Below are 27,320 nucleotides of genomic sequence, written 5' to 3' on the forward strand. Positions count from 1 at the left end.
ATAAAGTTTTTTCACTGCGTTTAACCCCGTAATGGTCGTACAGTCCTAAAAATGATAACATTGAAAACGTAATCAAAAGTCTCAAAAAAAAAACCCTCCAAAAGTATAAAAAAGTTATTAGTGCCAGAAGACCACAAAATCCCCCAAAACTTTTTTGTACAGAAGGTTTTAATTTTTGTAAATGTATGAAAACATTATAAAACCTATACAAATTTGGTATTTCCGTAATCGTACCGACCCAAGGAATAAAGTAGATATGTCTTTTGGGGCATACAGTGAAATCCAAGCTCACAAGAATACGGCACAAATGTGTTTTTTTACCAATTTCGCTGCATTTGGAATTTGTTATGTGATTTGTTATGCAGAAAATAAGCCATAACACAGCTCTGTACATGGAAAAATAAAAAGTTATAGATTTTTGAAGGTGGGGAGTAAAAAATGAAAAAAGGCAGTGGTGTTAAGGGGTTAATGAAGATAAATCTGCCGCAATCTGCCCATTGAGTCATTCTGTCCTATTCGTGGGGGGGGGGGGGGGGATTTACCCATAAGTAATTTCTCAGTCTCAGACAACCCCTTTAAACTCCTTCAACTGCCATTCCAAGTTGAACTTTTCATTAGGAATCCCCCACCCCCAACATAATTTTACTTGGGGCCACAGAACTACCAAATTCTGCTTTAATAAAATGAACTGTTAAGTACTACCAGGCTAGTTGTGATATGAACATGATGTATATTTCTGCCAATATTTTCTTGTTCGGGTCTGAGTGCTAAAAAATGTATAAAAATCCTCTACAATAAATATTAATAATTCCTTTTCATAGGAAATCCTGAAAAATGGGTTAGAAGATGTCAAGCATTTTTTCTCTATAAATGGATCGTGTCGACTGCCACTAAGCCCCAGCCTTCTAGTAAAAGGGATTGTGCCTCAGGTAGGTTTCCAGATCTTTAGTCATGTAGGTCATTGACCATATTTCATGAATACTGTTCATTCTTTCTTTGATCAATGTGGCTCTTTGTGCCAGTAGTCAAATTGGGCTTCCCGGGTTATTATACCCTTCCCATGCAATCCTACACAGCTTTTACATTTCTGTGCACTAGGAAGCTAGAAAAAAATCCAAAATCAATGGAATTCATTAAAAAATAGATTTTTACAGCTTTCACTGTAGTAACTGTAACAGCTTCTTATTGTATCGGTCTGTACAATCACGGAGATATAAGATGTATGTACATTAGTTATGTTGTAACTTTTTTCTGAAAGCCTTCTCAAAATATTTTCGTAGAATACACTGTTCTTTCTATAAGGAGCAGGGGAAACTTTATAGAACTATGTAGCCAATGCATACTAGGTGGTCAGACAACTTATTTTGTGGACATGAGTGTGAAGACTTAAGGTTATATGGCGTACTGCTGTACAACTTCTGCCATCACATAAATCATTGGAAAAGTATATACTATGAGACAATGGACACCAGCTTGCATGATCCTTTTCATTCCATTTACTCACCAATACAAATAATGCCAGTGGTTTACTCTGGATAATACATTTGGTGGATTTTTAGAGAATGTCACAATATATGTGTAAGTGTTATCAATCAATTTGTAAATTTCTGTGTGTTTGTTTTACCAGGGCTGCTCCCACTTTAACTCAAATGCCGTACCTCTAAAACTTACTTTCCAGAATGTGGATCCACTGGGAGAAAATATTCCTATTATTTTTAAGGTATCCACCCATATTTGTCCATTGGGAAGAGTGAGAGACCTTTGTAATATTACAAAGGAATATACACTTTGATTAAAAGTTTTAAACTCTGGTAAATACGGTAGCTCATCTTGAGCTGCATTTAGATCAGTTCATTGTAAGGACACTTCATGCAGATGTTCACATGTTTTCCCAGTGATATTACTGTCCTAATATACTCTTAGTGGAGGCCGGGCGGATGCAGTACTGCTGTATTCACCCACTATAGACTTGACCTCCATACATATTACTCAGTAGGTAGCAGGATACGATAAAATACAATAATACTTTTTTAATCCCCTGGTGGGAAATTCTTTTGTACATAGTATCCCGGCAATTTTTACTCAGAGATGGACTTAACGTTACAGTAACATACATACAATACAAGAGGCACATTCTTATATGTTTCTAGTTCCTTATTTGCTAGTTTCTTGGGTACATATCAACATAGTTACAGGACATTGCGATACAGCACAATACAGGTGAACATGACCATATTAAATATTACCGTAAGTAATACATTAGTAACAATAAAAAATAGACACAGGGCAGACATATGTGCATAGGGGTTATTACAATTGGGTGCTGGTGTGTCACTGTGATTGTAGCAATTGTTAGGTCTTTACATCTGGCTTTTTGCACAGTATATGACACTTGCTGTGTAAACGGAGGAAAGTACTATGTCCTGTCTGCTATTATAAGGCCTACTGGCCAAGAACAAGTTGGTTGCTTCCAACTTGCATTGTGTGCTTGCTGAATGTTTGGCCCAAAGTTCCAGCAAGCACACGATGCAAGTTGGATGTGTCAAACTATGTATATGCTGAACGTATACATTGGGAACTTTCCTGATGGATATGCCTTGTGTATACATAAAACCTGATGTGATCCTAGCCTCACTGTACTTTAATTGTTGCTTTAATCATCTGTGTAGACACACAGCAGTTGGTAAGTCTAGGTTCATACTACATTTACGTATACGCTGAGCATATACGCCAGGAAAGCTCTCAACATATATGCTCTTCATACTTATACAAACTGTCCCCGACTTAAGGACGTGCGACCTACAGATGTCCCCTAGTTATAGACTGACCTCTCTGCCCACTGTGACCTCTGGTGAAGCTCTCTAGATGAAGTCCCAGGCTGCAATAATCAGCTGTAAGGTGTCTGTAATGAAGCTTTATTGATAATCCTCGTTTCTATGACAGCTCAAAATTCGGAAAATCCAACTAAATTCAAGTACTAACCTAAAGAACCTATATTGTACATAACCCGGGACTCCCTGTACTGGCAAACAGACAGGCTTATTATCGTGGCCACGCCCCCGCGGGATACATCAAGAGGCTTAGGTTGGCTGCAAGGCCACCGTGCTAAAACCGTACCTGCCCAGTCCGCCACCGCCATGCCCACATGGCATGGAGATGGTGTAGTAGCTGTAAGAATCACAAATTCTTGCACTGTGCAACAATTTGCGATTGTACAACTGGCTTACAAGCAGTGATAAGTCTCCCCCATAGTGTTTGGCTCCATTTGCACAGTATATGTTGTATACTGCAGTCAAGTAGTTTACATACACAGTATAATATTGCACTGAAATGCCACCTGTATTTTTACTTCCTCATTATGGCTAAAGATTATTATAGACGTGTCCTTGTATATGTGCTGACAGAGAATCTTTCTCATTTCTCACAACATCATTTCCCCATTGTGGGGACAATGGTTGTTATGATTCTCAGCAGTACAGGTACTTCCTTATTCATGTGCTCTTGTATTCACATTAGGGCAATGAACTAAATCTTAGCCCTCTGTGAATAAACTACATCTGTGGCTGTGTTTTGTATTGCTCAGGGTGAGCTGGTGCCGGAACATATTTTCATTAGTAGAATAAAGCCAGTATCAGTATAGTGGGCACAGTATAGTGCGGTGTGCCGAGATAAATGTTAATATAACTTATAAATCTTTGGTACTGGCTTTATTCTATTAATGAAAATATGTTCCAGCACCAGCTCACCATGAGGTGGTGCCATGTATCTGTGTGTAAGGACAACCACTTTTAAGTGGTAGGTTTCCTTTAACTCCTTATCCGATCAGGATTTTACAACGGTCATTAAGGGTACTCCTTCTGACGCGCCGCCGTACAAAGAATAGTGCAGGCTTTATAAATAAATGATTACTGGCAGTGCCAGTGCAGTGCATTATATAAGAAATCAAAGGATGTCACCTAAGTGTCCAATGTAGAACAATGTAAGATTTTTATAAAGTTTGAATTAAAAATAATTACAGGCAGTCCCCGGGTTACATACAAGATAGGGTCTGTAGGTTTGTTCTTAAGTTGAGTTTGTATGTAAGTCGGAACTGTATACTTTATTATTGTAACCCCAGTCAAAAAATGTTTGGTCTCTGTGACAATTGGATTTTAAAAATGTTGGGATGTCATAAGAACCAGGATTAACAATAAAGCTTCATTGCAGACACCTGTGATAACTGTTGTAGCTGTTTATTGTAGCCTAGGACTAAAGTACAGTAAATTACCAAAATCCAGAGATCCGTTTGTAACTAGGGGTTGTATGTAAGTCAGGTGTTCTTAAGTAGGGGACCACCTGTAATAAGGTGTAAAAAAAAAAAAACAAGACCCCAAACAGCTTTAGTGACCGAAAAATATATAAAAGTTATAGTCTGTCAAAGGAATTGACGTAAAAAATTTTTTTGATGAGATGAGGGGTTAAAGGGACAGTGTTGCTAATTTTTTCTTTCACTCATTGACACCGAAAAAAAACCAAAATAAGTTTCTTTTGTAATCTGCTTTTATTTTCTGATTGTAGGTTTTACCTTTTATTTTCTGTCAATGATTGGTGGCTTTCCCTCCTGGCTGAGCATTAGTAATATAATTTAGTGCTATACTTTACAGCAGCCTCATGGCCATTGGCAGCAGTGGTCTGGAGCTTACAGTCAGATGTCTATGGAGAGTTTTCTGGACAGGCTCTGTGCAGATAGGGGGTGTAGATAATGTTACATCATCAGTTTGTTAGTAATGGAAGCAATAATGTGCTTTCAATAGAGGTGTTGTCTGCTATTGTAATTCTGTCTGCTGTAAATGACACGACTACTGCATAGAAAAAACTTTAAAAAATTAGCTTGTGTTAGCCTTTTATTCAGCCTACTATCCAAAGTGAGAATTGCAGGATATATAACTTTTTTATTAAATATAGTTACTGATGTGGAAGCTTTTTTTTTAAAAAAAAATTAAGTTTCCTTCAAAATATGTACAACAAAAAAACTTAGTTACAACTGGTGACTCTTTGCCTTACAATTACAATAAATATAATATGAGTAGCAGTATAATATATATGGTCATGCTGTAAAGACCGATGAGGAGTCCATAAACGTATAATGAGCCAAAGAAACGGGGTGGATGTGGCAATGGGCATTGTAATTGGCAACTTTATACATTACAACAATTTCCACTGTGTAACTGTCTTTTTTTTCGCCATTAGTGTGGAGATGACCTCCGACAGGACATGTTGACCTTGCAGATGATCCGCATCATGAATAAAATCTGGATACAAGAGGGTTTAGACATGCGTATGGTGATTTTCCGCTGCTTTTCCACAGGACGAGGGCGAGGTATGTAAATGTGAATCTGCATATCTACTAGTTGGAAGTACCCCCATGAGCAGGAATTTAAAACATCTCTAAACTGCTATGCATGTTTCTAGAATATACATTCTATTTTGAGAAGGTATGTCAAAGACTGCTAAGTGTAATGTGCCTTATGGCCCATGGTTAGTCCATGAACTGTACAGTGGCCTGTTTCATGAACTGAGGACAGGACTACAAACATCATAGATATATATATATATATATCAGTGCTGCTGTGCCTCATTAGGGAGGAATTTTTAATACCACCCCAAAGGCCCCCCCTGACGGGTACATCAAGAGGCATAGGCAATTCTTTACATTTACTCCTATTGAATGCATCGTCAATATTTAGGCATCTTGATCGATCAGCTGATATTGGCTGGCATAGCATCCTGCCATGTATGAAGCTGAGAGCTGCAACTAAGCTCCATACAAGCAAGGTACTGATGTAATGAACAACAGGTTTTGTATTGTGTGAGATAAGATGAGTTACTATAGATAAGTGCTATACATTTGTATTGTCCATATCATTCAATAAATTTCTCAAAACCTCATGCAGCAATTGGCAATACCAAGGTTTTCTGCCAGAAAAAGGTGTTATTTCCAGCATTTCATTTGAGCTGAGGAGTTTAGCAGATGTTTTGTGTTGAGTCAGTTGTGTTTATATGTACATATTTGTTTCTGCTCTGTTGGTATTTATATTTGTTTTTCAGTTATAGCTTTAGCTGTTTTGCAATTGGCAGTCTGGATGTTTTATGTCGGGTCCTCCCATGTCATAGCCTTGACTAATATGTGCTCCGGAGACTGGAACTGTCACTAAGCCTCTATATTCAGATTTCACTTTGAGGTGTTGGCAGGGAAAAGCTATAAATAATGCATACAGGTTGGCAATTTCAGAGGAGTTAATGTTGAACTGTCTGCACTGTGCACAATGTAAAGGAATAATGTGAGTGCTCTAATTAATCTTCTGAAAGACAGTAACTTTGAGTTCAGTGAGAGAAAAAATGTCCAAAGGTTGATTCCATCAATAAATACATGGCAATCTCTATGTGATTACAGAAAACCAGAGACAAAATTAAAGTGACTACTAACCTCCTCAGGTTGTGTGCAAAATAAAATTTGTAGCATTACCTCTTTTATGTGAACACTTGCCATTTACCTATAACAAATCAATTGCAAAATAATTGGATAAAGGTAAAGTAAATTATCTTAGTTCTCGTAGAATATTACAAGAGGAAAAAACTTTAGTTCTTTCTGTACAATGTACTTAGAACTGGAATGTTAATTATAATAACATATATTTGTTTATGTATTTTTACTAAAACTTTAATTTAAAAAAAATTTATATAAAAAAAAAAAAAAACTTTTGTGATCTACAGTACCAGAGAGGGAATGTTGGCTGCAGATCCAATTACCAACCTTGAGGGACATTTATCATATAACAGAACTCATGCATCGGTGTATGAGGAAATCCTAGCCCCCATGCACCGCCAGATACATATCCTATGCCACGCAGGAAAAGTTTAGTCATGAACATTCGCAGGCTGTAACGTGGATCTATACTCTGGCCGATCTCCCAATAAACTGCCTGTATCTCCCATTCTCTTGATCATATATCCACAATCCTGAAGCAATTTGAATGATGAGATTTTTTAATCTATAATATGAAACTAGAACCGTGGCTCTAGGTACCAAAAATAGAGGCAGTCTGAAGTGATGCGCTCCCTTCAGCCTATTAAAGTGACTCATCTACTCCAATAAGTGACTCTTCTCTGGTCATCTTCAAATAACTTCAAATTTAATATAAGAGGGAATTCTAAAAAATGTTTTGGAATATTCCAAGAACTGCAAACTATAGGAGCAGACATTATTCAACACATGATAGAACTCTCATAAACCAAACCCTATATATGCTATTTTATTGATTCCGCTTTACAGTATATTTGTTATACATAAAATGTTTGTTCTTTTTTACTATTACGGTTGTCCTACTCTTTCTATGACAGGTATGGTTGAGATGATACCATCTGCAGAAACTCTCAGGAAGATCCAAGTAGAACATGGGGTCACTGGTTCATTTAAAGACAGACCGCTTGCTGTCTGGCTTCAAAAGCACAACCCCACGGAGGATGAGTATGAAAAGGTAATGTGCGGGTTTAATGTTTTTTTTTTTTACTTATCATTATTGTTTGCCAATTAATTTGGGCTTTTGGGCATCCCTGACACCTCTGGCTTATATCAGGACTATGTCTGTTAGGCCCCTTGCACATGAACACATATATTGGTCCCCATAGATGCTTACGGCACCCGTTCACAGTGCAGTAAGTGCACATTGTCTCACCACACCATGACTGTACACGGACATGTCCTGTATTTTTCTGTCTTAAGGTGGCTCGCTTCTCTATGCAGGGGAGGGGTGATGAGTGCAGCTGTATAGCCCTGGTGAGCAAACTTTCGCAATATTTATAGTGATAGTTACCCCTATAGCTTCACTGTGATTTATCATGAAATACATTCTTTTTTAAAAGGAGGTCTCTGGTTCCTTTAATAGTACATTTTGGATGTTTTGCTGACCAACAAAAAATTCTTTGATGAAACAGTGAATATCAATTTTGTTTTAGCAATTGTTGACCAGTTTCAATTAGTCAGTAATCCACTTATGTTTATAATTGTTGATAAATATTTTTTTGCTTTGTTTGTCCAGGCAGTTGAGAATTTTATCTACTCCTGTGCTGGTTGTTGTGTCGCCACCTATGTACTTGGGATCTGTGATCGACACAATGACAACATCATGCTGAAGACAAGTGGTCACATGTTTCACATAGACTTTGGCCGCTTCTTGGGTCATGCACAAATGTTTGGAAACATTAAACGGTTGGTATAGTTCTGTATTTGTGGCTTGATGTATTTTCCACAAAACTATGTCCAATAGAACATAGAAATAGACTGAAATTTAGGATCTGTCTACAACACAAAGTTTTGATAATTGCACGTATTTTCTCTTTGCACTACAGGGACCGTGCCCCGTTTGTCTTCACATCAGATATGGCATATGTAATTAATGGCGGGGACAAGACATCCAGTCGCTTCCATGATTTTGTAGATTTATGCTGCCAGGCATATAATCTCATCCGTAAACATACTCATCTGTTTCTCAATCTGCTGGGATTGGTAAATTCAATTTACTTACATTTATATGAAGAGCACTGTTTTTTTTTTTTTGTTTTTTTTTTTAAGTTTTAGGCCAGTTTTGCATCTACAGCATTATATGGCTGCATAATGGACAGTAGACCTTATAATCTTATTCATAGGATTTTCTCATATATTTATACATTCTGAAAATATGATGAAAATATGGAATTGTTTACAGCTGGTGAATGCCACTCACGCGCTGATAATAGAAAAGGACAGTACAGGCTGCAAACTCGGGCAGGAATAGGACCTATCTTTTGCGGCATTTTCTATTTTATTAATTAAAGGAATTATCAAACTAATGACACTTATCCCTTTTCTAGGAGGTCACATCCCTACTGTTCTCTGGAATAATGGTGTTGTTAATGAAGGGAACAAAGGCAGCGCATGGTCACTGCTCCTTGACTTACCTCTTTAATAATATCTAAGGAAAGGATACATGTGTTTTAATACGATTGATAGGACTAAGTTTTAACCTAATGCCTTATCCATTGGACTGTTGTGGCCCACACTGAAGAATGTGGGCCTCCTGTGTAAATTGAGTAGCAAGCATTGCCAGTGCCATTCTTTCTCCATGGTACAGCTGATGATAACCCAAACACTATTCTTGGCTACCTCCTGCATTTCCATAGATGTGAATAAAGTTTAAATATGAAAACTTGAGCCAACCTGTTTCCCCCATGGATAAAGTGGGCATTGAGTAAAGGCCACAACTCAATTACTGTAATTAATAAAAAAAATAATTTTAGGCCATTTCTAAAAGAATAGAGATGCATATATTAGTATGCATTCCTATATTCAATTTAGTACATTTTTAATACAACAAAGGTAAAATCTTGAAGAAAGTGGAAAAAAAAAGAAATGTTAATAAATAAAACTACAATGTAATACAAAAATGTATAGACTGTGAGTCTTCTTTAAGCAGACAATTACTCTTTTAAAGGCATGCGTTGCTCATAGGAGGGTAGATTTCATATAGTATAATGTGAAAAAGAAAAGTCTAACAATGAAATAAAAAAAATAGAGAGTGTTCTTCTCAAAGGGTTTCACTGCAAAAGGAAAAGAAAGATTTTACAATATGGCCAAGGTAATTTGATCTACGATCAGCTTCACTTTAAGGGTACCCGTTTGGAAGAGCTGTGGTAACTGCACATGGTTTACAACTGGGCTTCCTATATGCTTGCACGTACTTGCAACATAGCAAATAGCAGTTGTCTGAATGCTTTGCCATGGATCAGCTGCAACATGTAGTAACATCCTTTCTGCGTGTGATGTCATGGTAAACTCATATGGTCTGCTACTTTTCCTGCTGAATGGTTTGGTTTGACTGTTTTTTTTTAATTCTTCCAGAAATATTTGCAATATTATTGAAATATTAGTACTTGGTTTGGATGCTAAACCCCTGATTTTCAATTTAGATGTTATCATGTGGAATTCCAGAGTTGTCTGACCTGCAGGATTTAAAGTATGTCTATGATGCTTTGCGCCCCCAAGATTCTGAAGCTGATGCCACTACATATTTTACACGGTAACTAGAGCACAGCTGTTTATCTTAGATGCCAAGCTACGACCAAAATATAAAAATCTTACGCATCTTTATTTTTCTCCTGCAGCCTCATAGAGTCCAGCTTGGGATCAGTAGCCACAAAGTTAAATTTCTTCATTCACAATCTGGCCCAGCTGAAGTTCAGTGGGTCAGATGAACGGTTAACACTCTCCTTTGCTTCAAGAACTCACACAATGAAAACAGATGGAAGGATCCGTGATGTCTTTGTAACTCGTTATAAGAAGATATTTAGCCCTAACAAAGGATACGTGAGTGAAATAATTATAGTAGCTTTTTATCAAAAAATGTTATCTTGGAAAAAGATTTGGACAGGCAGTATATGCTGTGTGTTGCTTGTTACAGGTCTATGTTATTAAGGTGGTACGGGAGAGTCTGCATGAGACCACTCATATTCAGAGATCTTTTGAGGAGTTCCAGGAACTGCATAGCAAACTGAGGCTACTTTTCCCATCATCACAACTTCCCAGGTAACTCTATGATGAGGACAAAATAAAGGAATGCCATGTATAATTTCCTGAAGTTGTTAAACACTTCTTGCTCATAAGCAAACTGAAATAAGATCATAAGCAAAATTCATGTGAGTGCTATACAGTACTTAAAGGGAACCTGTCACCAGGAGAACCATTTTTAGCACTCCCCCAGTCCCCACAGAGCATAGTACATACACTGCCAAAGTGTTTTTGTATTAAAAATTGGTTTTACAGAAAAAAAGATATGTTATATTGTACCTTTCTTTAGCATCTGCTGTGTGATTTGGCAGTTGCCAATTGGGAGGGGCTGGAAAGGAGTAGTCCCCCCCCCCACCCTTATCAAATATATGAATAACTCCCCACACTCGGGATTGGCTGTAGAGGAGCAGGGGGCGTCGCTAAGCCATGTGATGGGTGTTTTCATATATTTGAAAAGGTCACATGGAGTAGCTGTTTCCCAAGGGTGGGGGGGAACTGCTCCTTTCCAGCCACTCCCAATAGGCAACTGCCTAGTCACACAGCAGATGCTAATGAAAGGTACAATATAACATATCTTTTTTGCTGTAAAACCAATTTTAATACAAAAACACTTTGGCAGTGTATGTACTATGCTCTGTGGGGACTGGGGGAGTGCTAAAAATGGGTCTCCCGGTGACAGGTTCCCTTTAAAGCTGTCCCTACAGCTTGGATTATAGGAAGTTCTTACCCTAAACAAAATATGTATACACCACGTTCCAAATTAATATGTAAATGATACTTATCTCTGGTTTTCCTAAATTGTCGGTGCAAATGACAGTCAGTACAATAAAAGTCAATACCTGTTGATTTATAAATCAAATTTTACTGAACAAACCTCCCAATAATAACAGTATATTTTTCAAAATTAAAAAAAAACTCAAAATGCACAGTTCCATATTATTATGCACAGTAGAGGTTCAAAACATTTTATAGGTTGTAAAGAACTGAATTTGTTGAATCTGCAGCACTACTGTAAGAGAGCAGCTGCTAAAATGCCATTACAAACCAGCAAACTGAAGCTGCTGGCGCCTCTGGAATCCCACGAACCTCAAGGTGTAGGATCCTTCAAAGACTTGCTGTGGTGCATAAACCTACTATTCGGCCACCCCAGTGCTCACAAGCAGAACCGGTTGCAGTGGGCTCTGACATACAAACAGTCTTGTTAACTGATGAGTGTCGTGCAACCCTGAATGGTCCAGATGGATGGAGTAGTGGATGGTTGGTGAATGGCCACCGTGTCCCAACAAGGCTGCAACGTCAGCAAGGAGGTCATGTTTTGGGATGGAATCCTGGGGAGAGAGCTTGTAGGACCCTTTAGGGTTATTGACCTTGAGTTTCTGACTTACCACTTTTTTCCATGATACAAACAGAAGAATTGTGCCTTCAAAGCAAAATTCTTTTCATGCATGACAAAGCACCATCTCATGCTACAAAGATAACCTTGTGTCATTGTAGCTATGGGCATAAAAGGAGAGAATCTCATGGTGTGGCCACCATCTTTCCCTGAACTCAACCCTATAGAGAACCTTTGGAGTATCATCAAGAAAAAGATCAGGAGGGTGGGAGGCAGTTCACATCAAAACATCTGCTCTGGGACTCTATTCTGACATAATGTGGAGAGATTCAAGCAGAAGCTCTCCAAAAACTCAGAACTTCAATGGATGCAAGAATTGTGAAGGTGATCTGTTATCATTGGTTCAATAAAATTTGAGTTATACTATAATGAGTGATGATTTTATTATACTGACTGTCATTTGCATGAGCCATTTAGGAAAATCAGAGATTAATGTTATTTGCATAATAATTTGAAACGTGGGGTTTTTAAATTTTATAGATTTTTTTTATTGTTCACATAACAAAAGTGACAATGTTCCAAATGTGCTTTGGTGCATATACTGTTTGTGACTTTATGAAGGGGAAATTATCAATTACTGCTAGAAATAGGCCTTATATAATTTCTCAAAGCACTATATATAAGCATAGCATAAATATAGTGTAAAAATGTATGTGGGTAGCATGCTACATTAACTTCTCCAAATTTTAAGAATCTGCTGTGACCTCTGAGTTTTGATTGTCCCCACACCCATCAGGTAAAATATTAAGACTTTACTGGTATGACTGGTAAGACCTGTATGACAAACCCTGCATTCTATGTAATCAGAATGGGGAAACCTGGGTGGGTACTTTCCCATAGTTTGCTTATAATAGGTCTTGTCAGTCCCAGATTTGCATTTTATCCTGAAATGACTTTAATACCTCTATTTTTCTAAATACATCTATTTTTCATGTAATCTCATGTTTTTGTGCATGAGTTATTTGGAGCCAAACCCCTTTGTGGAGAATGCACAGAGAGGTATAATCGAAAGATTTGCTTATCGAAAGATCTGTTTATTTGTTTGAACACTCTGGGGATTTTGTTCTCAATAACAGCTACAAAAACTGAGATGTGAACTTGCCCTAATTGGAATGATTTTCTCTTTGATCTGATTTTCTCCGAAACTTTAAATTTTTCTTCTCAGTTTCCCAAGTCGCTTTGTAATTGGTCGTTCCCGTGGAGAGGCTGCAGCAGAGCGCCGGAAGGATGACTTGAATGCATATATTTGGCACTTGATCCATGCACCCCCTCAGGTGGCCGAGGTAAGACCAGTATTTAGCTTTTAGAAATTTGGTGGTGTTACCCTATAACAGTGATGGCGAACCTTTTAGAGGCCGAGTGCCCAAACTGCAACCCAAAACCCTGCTTATTTATCGTGAGGTTCCAACCAAAAATTAAAGCTGTACCTTATTGCTCGCTGTTCAACAACTTTCAATCATATAGGCCTCCTGAGGGCAGCAACACAGTAGAAAGATGGAAAATTTGCATAATTTTAGCTTCTTTCCAGTTTCCCTCTGTACACAGAGAATCGTGGGGCCAGCAGGAGGTCCTCCAAAGATAATTCGACTCTTGTCTAATTCTCCCTCTTCCTACAGTCCCAAGTAGCGAAGTCAGTATCAAAATATGACTGGAAGCAGAATCTTTTACATTGCTTGGAACTGCAGGACAATTCTGGTGTTCTGGGGTGATGGGCCGGGTGCCCACAAAAAGGGCTCCGAGTGCCGCATCTGGCACCCGTGCCATAGGTTCGCCACCACTGCCCTATAACATACCAAAGGATCTACTCCTGGTTTTGCAATTCCTTTAATACTGGGGCTGAGGGTACTTGTACATGGGTATATATCATATTGTACCTCCGAAAAATTGATGTTTTTTTTCTTTAGGGTTTTTTTTAAACATTTTCTTTGTTGTACTTCTTGGTTTTTGGTTATGAAGTACGTATATATAATGTCTGTAGTTGGCCCGTTATGGGGGTGCGACTCTCTTAGGCTGGGCTTTAAATCATTTGATATGAAGTCAGCAGGATACTGGTGGTCATACTGTCCAGGAGTTATGTAACAAAATGTAGACAAAATTTTATTTTTTGTGATCAAATACTTTTTATTTACATTTTTAAGATCTTCATAAACAAATACACACACAAATCCCAACACCCCCTTCCCCCAGATGTCCATTTCTTGAGGTAGGAGCATAACAACCATCCATCAGGATAGTATCATGGGCCACATATGGATCCAGATTCTCGAGCCAAGTGGTTCCACCCGACAAGGTTAGAAAAAACAGAATACTCCCAACACAAATAATTGGCAGTCACAGATATAGAAATGTACTATAACTAATTACAGGCCAATGCATTATTGGAAAGTCACAGATTAAAACACTCCACGACAAAAGCAACTCGGAGGTTATAGGAGGTAATAAGAGGTTATGTAACATTTTGTCTTGTGCCAATGGCCACTGAGCCATCCATGGCTGATCCAACCAGGGGCTCCACATGGCCTCAAATTTTATGTTGCTCTGCACTTTTGGTATTTGTTTTACAGTCATAGAGATTGTTTATCTCTCATTACAGTCAATATATGATTGCTCATTACAATCATATTGTAGAGTCTTTCAGGCTCTGATAGTGCCCATCATTTTAAACACCCATTGCTTCTGCAAACTAAATTGCGGATATGAGCAGAGCCTTTGACCTTTCCTGCTGTCATGAATTTACATAACAATTATTACATAAGTGGATAAGGTTTCACCACATTTGCATCTGGCTTACACGGCACCTGTTGCATTGTGTGCCTCACTGTAATTCTATCCTTCTTTATAGCAACATTATTTGTTTGGAAAGATTCACCATTTCCCTTATGGCTCTAGGGGTCTATCATGCCATATTGCTTTCTGCTATTGTCCTTTTTGGCAACCAAAAAAATCATTAAATACAACCTATGAAGTTTTTTTTTGTCAGTATAGAGCAATTTGGAAGTCCTCCGTTTAGTATCTCACAAAGTTTGTGTTTACATCTTGACCTTGAAGCTTCTCAGTCCTTATGTGTGAACTTTATATACTTTGACCATCTAATAATCTGGAATATTTAATATTCTGGCATCTATCCGGTCCCACTGAAAATGTTACCACAGTTAACATATTTTATATAAGATTCAGAATTTCTTTAGTGTAAAAATCAGCTGAACAGCCTTCAGGTTGAAGGAACTGTTGAGAGAGGTGTATCAGTTCCACACAAGGATTTTAGCTGGTTTAAGCCTCTTGCCCATGATTGAGTGCGATGAAAATCGCTCTGTGCGATGAAGGGATCACCCGACCCGACTTCTGATCACTCGGCATGTTGTTCATGTAGATTACAGGTTCGGGTCAGGAGATCTCGGGTCTGCGATTTTCACTGACTGCATTAGCCCGTGGGCAAGAGGCCGTAGTGGACTCAAGAAAAGACTGGGACAGGTTTATTAATCACAATGCCACATTTTCTGGGCTCTGATTGAGTCAGAATTGTGATGCGTATGTCTTGTACCAGATTTATATAAAGCTTATCCAAGTCCTGTAGAAAAGTTCCTGAACCCAGATGGTGACCTAAGTAAATTAACCTTCTAAACCACTAGTGGTACCTTATCAATCAGATTAAGACCAATCAGATAACTTGTATAACCTTGTATGGTGGTTTCATCCCAAAAAAATCATTGTTTAATTAATATACAAATTAACTGTATAAAAGGGGCGTTGAGCTCATTATTGAAGTCATAGATGTGGCAAAAGAGTCCGTATAGATTTTCTATATTTATATCTCTGCTGCAAAGCGATGACCTTGACCAACAGCTATCTATGTATTCATGGAGGACTTTTAGTAATTGATTAGACTGCTCCCTTACTTTACTGCATAAGAAGAACAAATATAAATGTATAAGCGACAAGTTATACTGAAACATTTCCTGTCTCATTTTCAAGCTCCTACTGCTTTATAGCAAGCTGCCTGAAGTTAGGATTGCATTTTCTATGATGCCAGACCTGCATTAATGATTTACAACATGCCTAACCTCACAGCACAGTTGGATGAAAAGTGAACATGAGAAATGATGACATATTAGCAGTTTTCAGCTTTGTAGGCTAGTACACATCACAGATGAGATATTCAGAGCTCTTACCTTCTCTCACGCAGAAATATTAGCAGAGTAGGTCTTGCAGAGTATGTGAATTAAATACTTTTGTTCTGGCAAGGTGGATTCTGCAGAGATTTTGGAGTAAATGTCAGTTTATGGGGGGGTGGGGGTGGATAGCCTAATTTGTGGAAGCAGCACTGATGAGATCTATATGATACTATAAGGCTTCCTGTATTACCGTATATACTTGAGTATAAGCCGACCCAAGTATAAGCCGAGGCCCCTAATTTTACCACCAAAAACTGGGAAAACCTATTGACTCGAGTATATGCCGAGGGTGGGAAATGCATTGGTCACAGACCCAGTATATAGCCAGCCCCCTGTAGTATACAGCCTGCCCCCATGTAGTATACAGCCTGCCCCCATGTAGTATACAGCCTGCCCCCATGTAGTATACAGCCTGCCCCCATGTAGTATACAGCCTGCCCCCATGTAGTATACAGCCTGCCCCCATGTAGTATACAGCCACCTCAGCCTGCCCCCATGTAGTATACAGCCTGCCCCCATGTAGTATATAGCCTGCCCCCAGTAGTATATAGCCTGCCCCCATTAGTATACAGCCACCTCCGTCTGCCCCCAATAGTATACAGCTTGCCCCCAATAGTATACAGCAACCTCCGCCTGCCCCCAGTAGTATACAGCTTGCCCCCAGTAGTATACAGCACCCCAGCCTGCCCCGTGTAGTATACAGCCCAGCCCAGCCTGCCCCCAGTAGTATACAGCCTGCTCCGTGTAGTATACAGCCACCCCAGCATTAAAAAAAAAAAAATAAATAAACGTATATACTCACACTCCGGTGGCCCCGATGCGCAGCGCTGTTCCCCTGATGTCCGCACCGCTCGTCTTCAGGCTTCTGTGCCCATCTTCCTTCTTCTGCCGGGCGCCGCCATTGCTGCCGGTGGCGCCGAGCAGAAGAAAGAAAACGGGCACAGAAGCCTGAAGACGAGCGGCGCGGACATCGGGGGAGCAGCGCTTGCGCATCGGGGCCACCGGAGGGTGAGTATATAAGTTTTTTTTTTTTTTTTTAAAGTAATTTTTACTGACTGACTGCTGTATTGACTCGTGTATAAGCCGAGGGGACATTTTTCAGCACATTTTTTGTGCTGAAAAACTCTGCTTATACACGAGTATATACGGTAATTTATTCTTGATTCATAAAAAATGTATTATTAATCTTGAGACCATTTCACAGATTGTTTCTTAGCTTTATGTTAACAACTAAACGTATCTTTTTATTACAGTGTGATCTAGTTTATACCTTTTTCCACTCGCTGCCACGTGATGATAAGAATGTAAGCAACACCATAGCGCATAGACCATCAGGTAAAATATTTTTTCTTTTACTAAGCCAATTTTTACTTTTATATATATCCCATAATCTTCATAATTAAAAGCGTAACTGGGTTGTTCAATGGACTTCACACACCTAAATGGACTAATATATATTATACGTGCATTATATTTGTTCTGGCTTGGCTTCAATTACTGCATCACAGATCCTAAACATAGAATAATACCCTATATAGTTAAATGTCTGTGGACACCCCCATTCGAATCAGGTTTAAAAAAAAAAAAAAAAGAAGATATTGAGTAGCCACTTATAGATGGCTGTGTATTGTGTTTTCTTCTTTATGCTACATTGCTACATTGCAAAGCATAAAATAAGTGTTCATGTATAGTGGAAATTCCTAGCTCCTGTATGTTATGTGTACTAAAACTCAATAATGAATCGACTGCACAGCAGGCCTAGAATATCCATACACAATGCTAAATGCAGTTTGATGCAAATATTACTGGGGAGGGGGAAGTTTTTTAAGAGTGCTGAAACCCTTCCATGTCATAAAGTACACAAAAAATAAGGGTCCCAGGGTGGCACTCGGCAATTTCCGTTGGCTCCATTGATATGAATGGAGCAGAACAGTCATGTGCGGCCATCTGTGGGGTACTGAGGTACTGCCTTCAGTGTGAATTTAATGATTTATAAAAATACAAAAAACTCTTTGAATGAGAAGGTGTGTCCAAACTTTTGGTCTGTACTGTATACACCGTCCTCCCTCCCCCCCTCCCCATAACACAAAGATATATACACAGCTCCCCGACCCCCAATAACACATAGATATATATACACAGCCTGGCCGCCCTTACCCAATAATACATTGATATATTCACAGCCTTGATTTCTCTCCTCACCCTCCTGACCTGCTGTTAAGCTCTTCAGTCCAAGCAGGAGTGATACTGCCACCTACTGGACATAATTATCTCTCCTCCAAAATAGAGGGGAGATGATTGTTTGTAGGTTCTGAGGAAGAAGCTGCAGCTGACGAAACATTCCAACATTCCTATTAGAAACAATATTGGCTGCAGGTCCCTGGCTGCTACACCCCATGGGGCAGAGATCGCGATAACGCCTCTACAAGCGTCTATGACGCATGCAGAGGCTGATTTACTCTCCAAAAAAAACACCAAGCGTATAAATACGCTTGGTGATTTTCTTGTAAAAGCGCTGGCTCTCCGCAGTAGCGATGTGCAGCTGCCGCCTGCTAGTTTGTAGTGCACACGGACCCACTACACTGCAGAGAGGTCTCTGCTTCTGCCGGCAGAAGGGAAGATGAAGCCACGCCCCCTGAGCACTCACTGCTGCCGGTCACTGTCTTCTCCAAGCTCATTTCACATATAGGGAGCAGCAGGGGAATCACATTACACTAAAAAGGGGCGGAGCAAGCACAAGCAGGAGGACAGGACTTGTGACCTTTACAGGGGTCTCTGCTCCTCCTCCCCTCCTGACCCGTCTCTCTAGCTCTAATATATACAGCTGCACATGCGCACTAGCAGACTTGGCAAAGACTGAGAAAGGAGGAGAGTGGAGAAGCGTTTGATTCCAAAGGAGTTTGTTGTCATCTGTGGTGGTGGTCCTGTGCCTGCTGTGGTGGTGGTCCTGTGCCTGCTGTGGGGGTCCAGTGCCTGCTGTGGTGGGGGTCCTGTGTTTGCTGTGGTGTTCTCACAGGTTTGTGTGACTGACCTATTCCCAGGGAGTTCAATTGATTAATACTGGTTACCTGAGCCTGAAATAAGATGTATTCAATAAAGTACAAAATAGTTATGATTGAAAATTCTATGCATGGGACACAGGAGGGGACAGTGATCTTACAATGGTCACAAGAGCTTACAATCTGAGGGGGGAGCGGCAGGAGGTGAAAGTGCTTGTCCAATGGTCACAAGAGCTTACAATCTATGAGAACGAGGAGGGGACACAGGAGGTGACAGTGCTTGTACAATGGTCACAAGAGCTTACAATCTATGAGGAGGCAGAGGACACAGGAGGTGACAGTGCTTGTACAATGGTCACAAGAGCTTACAATCTGAGGAGGAGGGGACACAGGAGATGACAGTGCTTGTACAATGGTCACAGGAACTTACAATCTATGAGAACGAGGAGGGGACACAGGAGGTGACAGTGCTTGTACAATGGTCACAAGAGCTTACAATCTGAGGAGGAGGGGACACAGGAGATGACAGTGCTTGTACAATGGTCACAGGAAATTACAATCTATGAGAACGAGGAGGGGACGCAGGAGGTGACAGTGCTTGTACAATGGTCACAAGAGCTTACAATCTATGAGGAGGAGAGGACACAGGAGATGACAGGGCTTGTACAATGGTCACAAGAGCTTACAATCTATGAGGAGGAGGGGACACAAGAGGTGACAGTGCTTGTACAATGGCCATAAGAGCTTACAATCTATGAGGAGGAGAGGACACAGGAGGTGACAGTGCTTGTACAATGGTCACAAGAGCTTACAATCTATGAGGAGGAGGGGACACAAGAGGTGACAGTGCTTGTACAATGGCCATAAGAGCTTACAATCTATGAGGAGGAGAGGACACAGGAGATGACAATGCTTGTACAATGATCCAGGCATTTCAAGTAAGGGATAAAATAAATAAATACCCCAAAGACCCCAATGTTTTCACATTGTATTGAAAAAAATCCTCCCTGAACCAAAACACTTGTGCTCAGTAAGTAACAACTTTATCGCAGCCAAACACATCTTGCTAGTTAGTGAACGCAAGTGCATTGGTCAGAAGGCTTATATTTTTGGGAAGGATTATCTAGTAAAAAATAAACAGTGTAAAAAAAAAAGTGTTATGCCCTCAACCCCCCAAAAATAAATGAAATAAATGTAGAGGCGGCAGCCTCAGCCTGCTCAGTGTGGGGAGGTAGGGGGTTTGGGGCTGGCTATTAACAATTTACACAACTTGGAGTTATATATTTCTATTAACTGAAAATTCCATACTCTTCCTCAGCTAAAAATACTCCTCAAAAATGGTGAGAGGAGTATTATTACCCTTCTGGAAAAATGTTAGTGCGACCTCTGCCATGGGGAGTGTCCTGGGAGCCCTCCCTATAATATGGCCCTGCAGAGAGCCCTAACCTCCATACAGTGAAATACTTTTGGGATAGACCAAAATGCTGGTTTTGAGCCAGACTATCGTGTTGAACATCATTGCCTTCGAAACTGGTGAATGGGTAAAATTCCCCCTGACATTCTCCTATAGCTGCACATGCAGACAAAACGCCATTCAAAAGTGCTTGATTATGGATTTGTACAACCAACTTCCCCCATAAAGCCCCATTATAGCATTATAGGGGCCACAAACATTTGCAACCAGCGCTGTCCGAAGAGATAGAAACACAGAAATATAGTATTAGGCTGCATTCACATGAACGTATATAAAAAAAGTGTGTGTGTGTGTAATATATATATATATATATATATATATATATATATATATATATATATATATATATAATCTCCGTATATACAGGTAGCATACAGCCATCCATTTTCATGGCCGTATTGCCCATCGTACCGTAAGCGAGCCGTATAAAAATATAGAGCATGTCCTATTCTCTCATGTATTTCCGTTCCGTATGCCTCATAGAAGTCTATGGGAATGTATAAAATAAGAGTTGCATTTGTGCTGCATATGGTTGTGCACCGTATGCTGCCGTATATACGTGGAGTATCCAGAACCAGTGGGAGGTGCCTTCTGTCGGCCGGCCAATAGTCAGCCATCCATCATTCCCCAGCCCACTGTGTTTTATGCGGATACAGTAACATACGTGCACATGTGCTGTATGGATTTATACAGCACAGAAATACAGGACTGGAGAAATAACACGTTCATGTGAATGCAGCATAGGGGGCCTACATTTATTAAATTGTCTGCGCCAGTTTTGTGTCACGGCTGCTCTGTGTCCGACGCAACACAAAATTCTGCACCTCAAGGGGCGTTCCGATGCAGAGTCAGACTGCGAGTCAAATTTGTTACGGTGTCTCGACATAATTGGGTTTCTTACCAAAATCTTACCACTCTCCAGGCTCCACAGGCAAAATGCACATACTACTGTTTGCGCTACTTTTGATAAATGTGGCCTAGTGATTTGCTATAGCTATGAGTTATTTCCATATATTAGGTGTTTTTGTTGCTGCAGCAGTACCTGCTCTTTTCATCTGCTTTCTTGTAGTATAATTTGATTAATATTGCTTATTTTTCTTAAAAAACTAAATTAAATATACCAAATACATCTTACAATTTCTGTTTTAGATGCTACATGGGCCGTTCCTGTGGGTAAAGTTGGAGGAGAGGTCAAACTCTCAATTTCCTACAAGAATGAACAGCTGTTCATCATGGTGATGCATATCCGTAGCCTGGTAAGTTAAAATTAGTAATTATTATTATTTTGCACACTTCGAGTACCTTGCACTAGTAACAAACAATGGGTTCTAATTATTATTACTACTTGTGGTGCCTGAAATAAATATACAATAATATGGTTGAATATTACAGAAAAGATGATAAATATATTTTACTGCTGGGTTTCCCACCAGGTCTGCAATTGTGGTTACATAAAAAGCCACAAGTGGATTTGCTTTTTACTTTTAAAACATGTTCACAACATGTGTTTCACCTTTACAAATCGCAGCTTCAAAGAATTTTGCATAAAATAACAATTTTTAGTAGACAGTGGTGTGCATCATTTAGTAGAAAGTGGTAGCATGATTTTTTTCCACCCTCTAGTAAATAGCAGTATTTTTTAGGAAATGTTTAAAAATTTATTTTAACCAAAAAAAAAAGTAAGAGTATAAATTTAAAGGTAAATTTCAGGAATCTACCATCAGAAGTAACTCTGATGGTAGATTTTTCCTGCCAGCCTAAGTCCTAATCTTAGTCGGTAGTCATTGAGCTAATCTAACTGTTTAAAAACTTTACCTAAGAAATATGTAAATTACAGAGATTACTGGGTTGTGAACAAGCCTGGCCGAGCACCGGTAGCTAAGGCATGGGACCAGTAGCTAATGCACATGCACAGAGCTCCATGGAAGCCTGCGGCTTGTCTGATGCTTGTGTGGGTCGCCAGCATGAAGAGGAACGCACCAAAAACACACAAAGGCTACTTGAACGTGGAGTAGCTTCAGCATCCAGTGCTCAGCCAGGCTAGTAAACGCCCCAGTTGCCAGGTGATTTACATAATACTTAGAAAAAGGCTTTGAACAATTAGATCCGGGACTAGTTAATTACAAATTAGGAGGAATCTAAAGTATGATCTATTTCTAAAGGTAGATTCCTGATGACCGGTTTCCTTTAAAGAAAATCTACCATCAAAGGCAAGCCTGATAAACCAGGGACATTTAATCATAGATCCAGGCATTGTGACTGTGGTAATCTTCTTGTTATCCAAGACCTACTACCTCCTTTAGACAAATTTAGAAATAATGCTAATGAGCCTAAAGGGCGATGGGGGTGTTAACAGAGCCCCTCAGTACTGCAGATTCACAGGCTGTAAAAATTAGCAGAACTTGTCTCCCCTCCCTTTGCACTTCCTTCTGCTGCTAGATTACACAGACAAAGGGATGGGAGACCCGCTCTGCTCATTGTAACAGCCTGTGAAGACATAACTGAGGGGCTCTAGAAACGCCTACCAGAGCTCTTCAGGCTCATTAGACTGATTACCTCAGTCACAGTGTTTGGATCTATGAATACGTGTCTCTGGTCTATCATGTTTGATTTTGATAGTAGATTTCCTTTAAGTAACTCTAGCTATAGCTGTTATGGAAGGATAAGGTTTTCTTTATTCATTGGAATTGTCAAGCATATATAGTCCCATGTGACTAACCTGCTGTTGCTGTTGAGTTGCACAGTCTGGTAAATTACATCAGCTTTTCTTCTATCTGTATTGCACTGTGATGACATCATATAGCGGCAAGACCAAGCAATTCACAAGGGTATGGCCAATACCACCGAGGCAGAATGTGTAAACTTGCTTTGCAACAATTTTTATTGTGATATCAAATTTAAATTGTTTTCTATCAGGGGAATGAAGCTCAGCACCTGCATAATAAATGGCAAAAAAAAAAAAAACCCACAAACCTTGGCGAAACTCGGAGTGCAAGTATAAGGCTTTATTCGCATCTGTGTTGGAGGTGCTATCACACATTTCATTACAGATCTAGACAGTGGGTTACATTTGGGTGCTATTCTGTCAATCATGCCATGGATCGATTTTCATTGTTCTGAAGAGACAAGTGGCAATAACTCTGCCAGATGTGAACAAACTTGATTCCTTTCAGTTTCTATCTTCATAACTGATAAATATCAGGGAAGATAAACCAAGAAAAATGCATCATCATTCTAATGTCATTTGAGCCAAGTTTTGCCACATTTCCAGTAGTTTTTAAGATTGATTACCTACACTGGACATAGTTGTTACAAACTCCTCTCTGAGTAAACGCAATGTGAACTAGATGTTAACACAATGTTAACGCAATGCATTGGAGCCAAGCACAGAATGCGGCCCCAGTCTTAAGTTATTTGTATCAGTTATATTGAGCCAAAACCAAGTGTTAAGTAAATCTTTCCATTATACTTTACCTCTGTGTAGTTGTCTCACCGATGCAAATAATTGGAGACTTGGCAGAGACCTGAACTGTCCCTTAACCATTTCAGTTACAGCACCTCTTTCACTGTTATATAGTGCTCTTTCAGAATAATCCATATAAAGCTATTTGCCTCTGTTTAGATTATAACATTGTGGGAGTTATATTCTTAGTATTTAGCTTTACTGTAACATGTTCTTCTACAGTTAAAAATGTTAATAAAATGTTATACGGAAAATTTATGCATAGGCCGCTGAAAATTTTATCTTATTGTATATGTTTCCGAGCAGCCCCTTCAGGATAACAATGAGCCAAATCCATATGTAAAGATCTACTTATTACCAGATCCACAGAAGACAACAAAGAGGAAAACAAAAGTGGCAAAGAAAACTTGCAACCCAACCTATAATGAAATGGTAAGCATTTGCAGAGATGTTCTTACAAGCTGTCCTGTCTCCTTGGGATGAGGCTAACATAAGCTGAGTCCTGCCTGCCTGAATACCATTGCACTTCTCATGCACAGAGCTGTTTGGAATCATGTTAATCCATGAATAAATCTGAAAGCATATGTATACACTATATATATATATATATAGATTTATATATAATCATTTTGGTGCTTGATCAGTTGTTGAATTTGATTCTCTCTCATTTTTGTGGAGTCGCTGTCGGTAACCCTTTTTACTGGAGCTATAAGCCAATTCAAAAAGTTAGTTTTGACATTTCAACCATGATCTGCCTGTTCAGCAGTTTTATCTTTCCGTTATTGAGTTTAGATCACCCAAAAGATTTCATTATAACATCAATAAGCGTATTGGATAAAACATCACCTCCGAATTTGATTCCTGGTTAAAGATAAACTTGTATGTTTTTCTTCTGTTACAGTTGGTGTATGATAGGATTCCAAATGGAGACCTTCAACAACGTGAGATCTGGCTTACTGTGCTTAGTGAAGAAGGATTTTGGGAAAATATCCTTCTTGGAGAAGTTACCATTCGACTTCGAGATATAGACCTAAATCAGGAGAAGATCTGCTGGTTCAAGCTTGGTTCTGCTAGCCAAATCGCTACTTAAACACTGAGTAATTCTGTAGTAGCATGGATCACTGATATGGTGACTGTACTCTACGATGCCTTGTTTTGTTTATAAGGCTATTGTAATCAGAAACAAGCTCAAGGAGTTTTTATTTTAATTGACAGCGGATATTAATATATATTATATTTTTTTCCAAGGGAATTCAAGAGACTGCATATAAATACTGGCTTCCTTCTAAAGAAGGGTTTCAGACACAGACTGGAAAAATTACAGTATATTTAATAAGTTTACCTTGTGTCAAGGAAAGCAGTCTAGTACAGAATTAAGATTAAAAATGTTTTTTTTTTGGGGGGGGGGGGGCAAGAGGGTTATTGGAGCAAAGCAATGTAAATGGATCTGTCCATGTCATGGCGGTAAGTGGACAAGAAGAAACTTTGCTGTCCAAAAAGCTGCTCTGAACTCTTACACCTGTGCATCCTGGAGAGTTGATAACATTACCAGTGCAAATAGATTTACGCACCTTTTTAATGCAGCTGCATTGGATTTGTATGTATCTTGTTTTACACTTCTTTACTTTGTTTTATTATGATTGTTATTGTATGTATTTAATTTCTACAGCTGGGTCTCCCTTCTCTAACTAAAGTACGTTCTTGAAGATAGTATAAATGTTAAAGATATATCCAAATATTAACAGACAAGTGGACCAGTGACCACTATATTTAGCGTGGTATACATATGCCAGAGAGTGTTAATGTTAAATTATTATTTAAGGCCTAAAGATTGTATATTAGCAATAGGCCTCTTTCATGGCACCATAGGGAAACACTTGAATCCTGCATTGCTCTGATTTTAAGGTTCTCCATTATGAACTACTTTGAAAAAATGTTAATGACCCAGATGGACTAATTTTGTATTAGATGTATGAAGAAAATTAACATAATGCGTCCGTATGTATAAGTAAATGTGCAGATAATATTGCGTAGTTAGAAACAAGGGGACCATGTGAGGGATCTCCGTAGTGGTTATGGTTTTGCACAGGCCAGTGATTGCACTCATAGAATGCCAAGGAATTTTATTGACTGTTATATAATATTCTTACAGAAATTTTGTACTTGAAAACATTTTCAGAATATTGGGGACGCAAAAAAAAAAAATCAAGCAAACTTTAATGTGCAGTTAAATTATCTGCCAAACATATTACAGGCTCTCCAAAATATGAAGAAACCCTGGTATCGCTGAAGTGAAGGTGTGCTTGTAACTCTCATATGACAAGAATTTGGACTTGTGTATGCTGTGCACCTGTACAATTAAGAATTTGCTTCCCAAGGAGAGCTGCTTTCAATGGGGCAGTGGTTCATCTGTCCCTATCTTTTACTGACCACTAATGCAAAATTTATAATGATGTGTATGTGCTGAATAAATGAAGCTGTTCTAATTTGCACAGTTGTTTTGACAGTGTTTTTTTCTTTTTTGTCAATCCTTTTATTAACAGAAAAAAACAAAGCCATATACAAAAAGAAAATGGTAACGAGTGAGAGTAACAGAAAACATAGACCCGAAAAAGGGTCGGCATAACGTGCACTCTTATGGGTGCTAAATACATGGTTTATAGGGAAGCAATGCAAGCAAGTCCACACCGCAGTGTCTGGTAATAGGCCCAGTCACTTTTATCCGAAGCTCCACATGGCCATTCTTGTCGTATGTGGAAGCCAAAGACTCTTTGTGTGCTGCAAGGATCTCACCCGAAGAAAAAAATATACCACTCTAGCATTCTCAGTAAAACCTGGCGGGAAAAAACGGGGGCGGGAGATGTTTACAAGAGAAAGAGAAGCTAATAAAGCTTTTGGAGTCCCTAAAAATCAACAATGGGTTCCATGATTTCTTCCATTTCTCATAGGAATGATCGGCCCAACTTGCTAGTTCTAATATTCTAAACGACAGGAGATGGGTGGAAACCTCCTATAACCATTAGGGAAGGATAGGCTATCTAGGGATAAAGTTATTACCTAAGTCCTCCCGCTTCCAATGCCAAATTCAAGAGGGATCAGAATACCTTGAAATCCGTTCAACAAATGTCGCAAATATAGGACTGCAACTCTCTCCAGAATGTAGTAATCTTAAGGCATGACCACCACAGGTGTTCATATGTCCCTACTCACTTTTTTGCATTGGGTGTAGCCCCCATT

General features: G+C 39.2%; 1 protein-coding gene across 2 annotated transcripts in view; it reads left to right on the top strand.

The window, feature by feature from the left end:
• Positions 1 to 26,573, top strand: part of PIK3C2B (phosphatidylinositol-4-phosphate 3-kinase catalytic subunit type 2 beta) — an 87,119-nt gene extending 60,546 nt beyond the window's left edge. For both annotated transcript variants that reach the window (XM_072137552.1, XM_072137553.1), the window contains exons 20-33: positions 822 to 929; positions 1,628 to 1,720; positions 5,230 to 5,359; positions 7,381 to 7,517; positions 8,079 to 8,248; positions 8,389 to 8,545; positions 9,985 to 10,094; positions 10,180 to 10,381; positions 10,476 to 10,600; positions 13,141 to 13,258; positions 17,401 to 17,482; positions 21,770 to 21,876; positions 24,390 to 24,515; positions 24,985 to 26,573. In XM_072137552.1, coding sequence (XP_071993653.1) covers positions 822 to 929; positions 1,628 to 1,720; positions 5,230 to 5,359; positions 7,381 to 7,517; positions 8,079 to 8,248; positions 8,389 to 8,545; positions 9,985 to 10,094; positions 10,180 to 10,381; positions 10,476 to 10,600; positions 13,141 to 13,258; positions 17,401 to 17,482; positions 21,770 to 21,876; positions 24,390 to 24,515; positions 24,985 to 25,173 — 1,854 coding nt within the window. In that variant the 3' untranslated portion in view covers positions 25,174 to 26,573. The remainder of the gene's footprint in view (positions 1 to 821; positions 930 to 1,627; positions 1,721 to 5,229; positions 5,360 to 7,380; positions 7,518 to 8,078; positions 8,249 to 8,388; positions 8,546 to 9,984; positions 10,095 to 10,179; positions 10,382 to 10,475; positions 10,601 to 13,140; positions 13,259 to 17,400; positions 17,483 to 21,769; positions 21,877 to 24,389; positions 24,516 to 24,984) is intronic.
• Positions 26,574 to 27,320: the final 747 nt, after the last annotated feature.

The sequence above is a fragment of the Engystomops pustulosus genome, chromosome 2, assembly GCF_040894005.1.
Source record: "Engystomops pustulosus chromosome 2, aEngPut4.maternal, whole genome shotgun sequence".
Classification (NCBI taxonomy): Eukaryota; Metazoa; Chordata; class Amphibia; order Anura; family Leptodactylidae; genus Engystomops; species Engystomops pustulosus.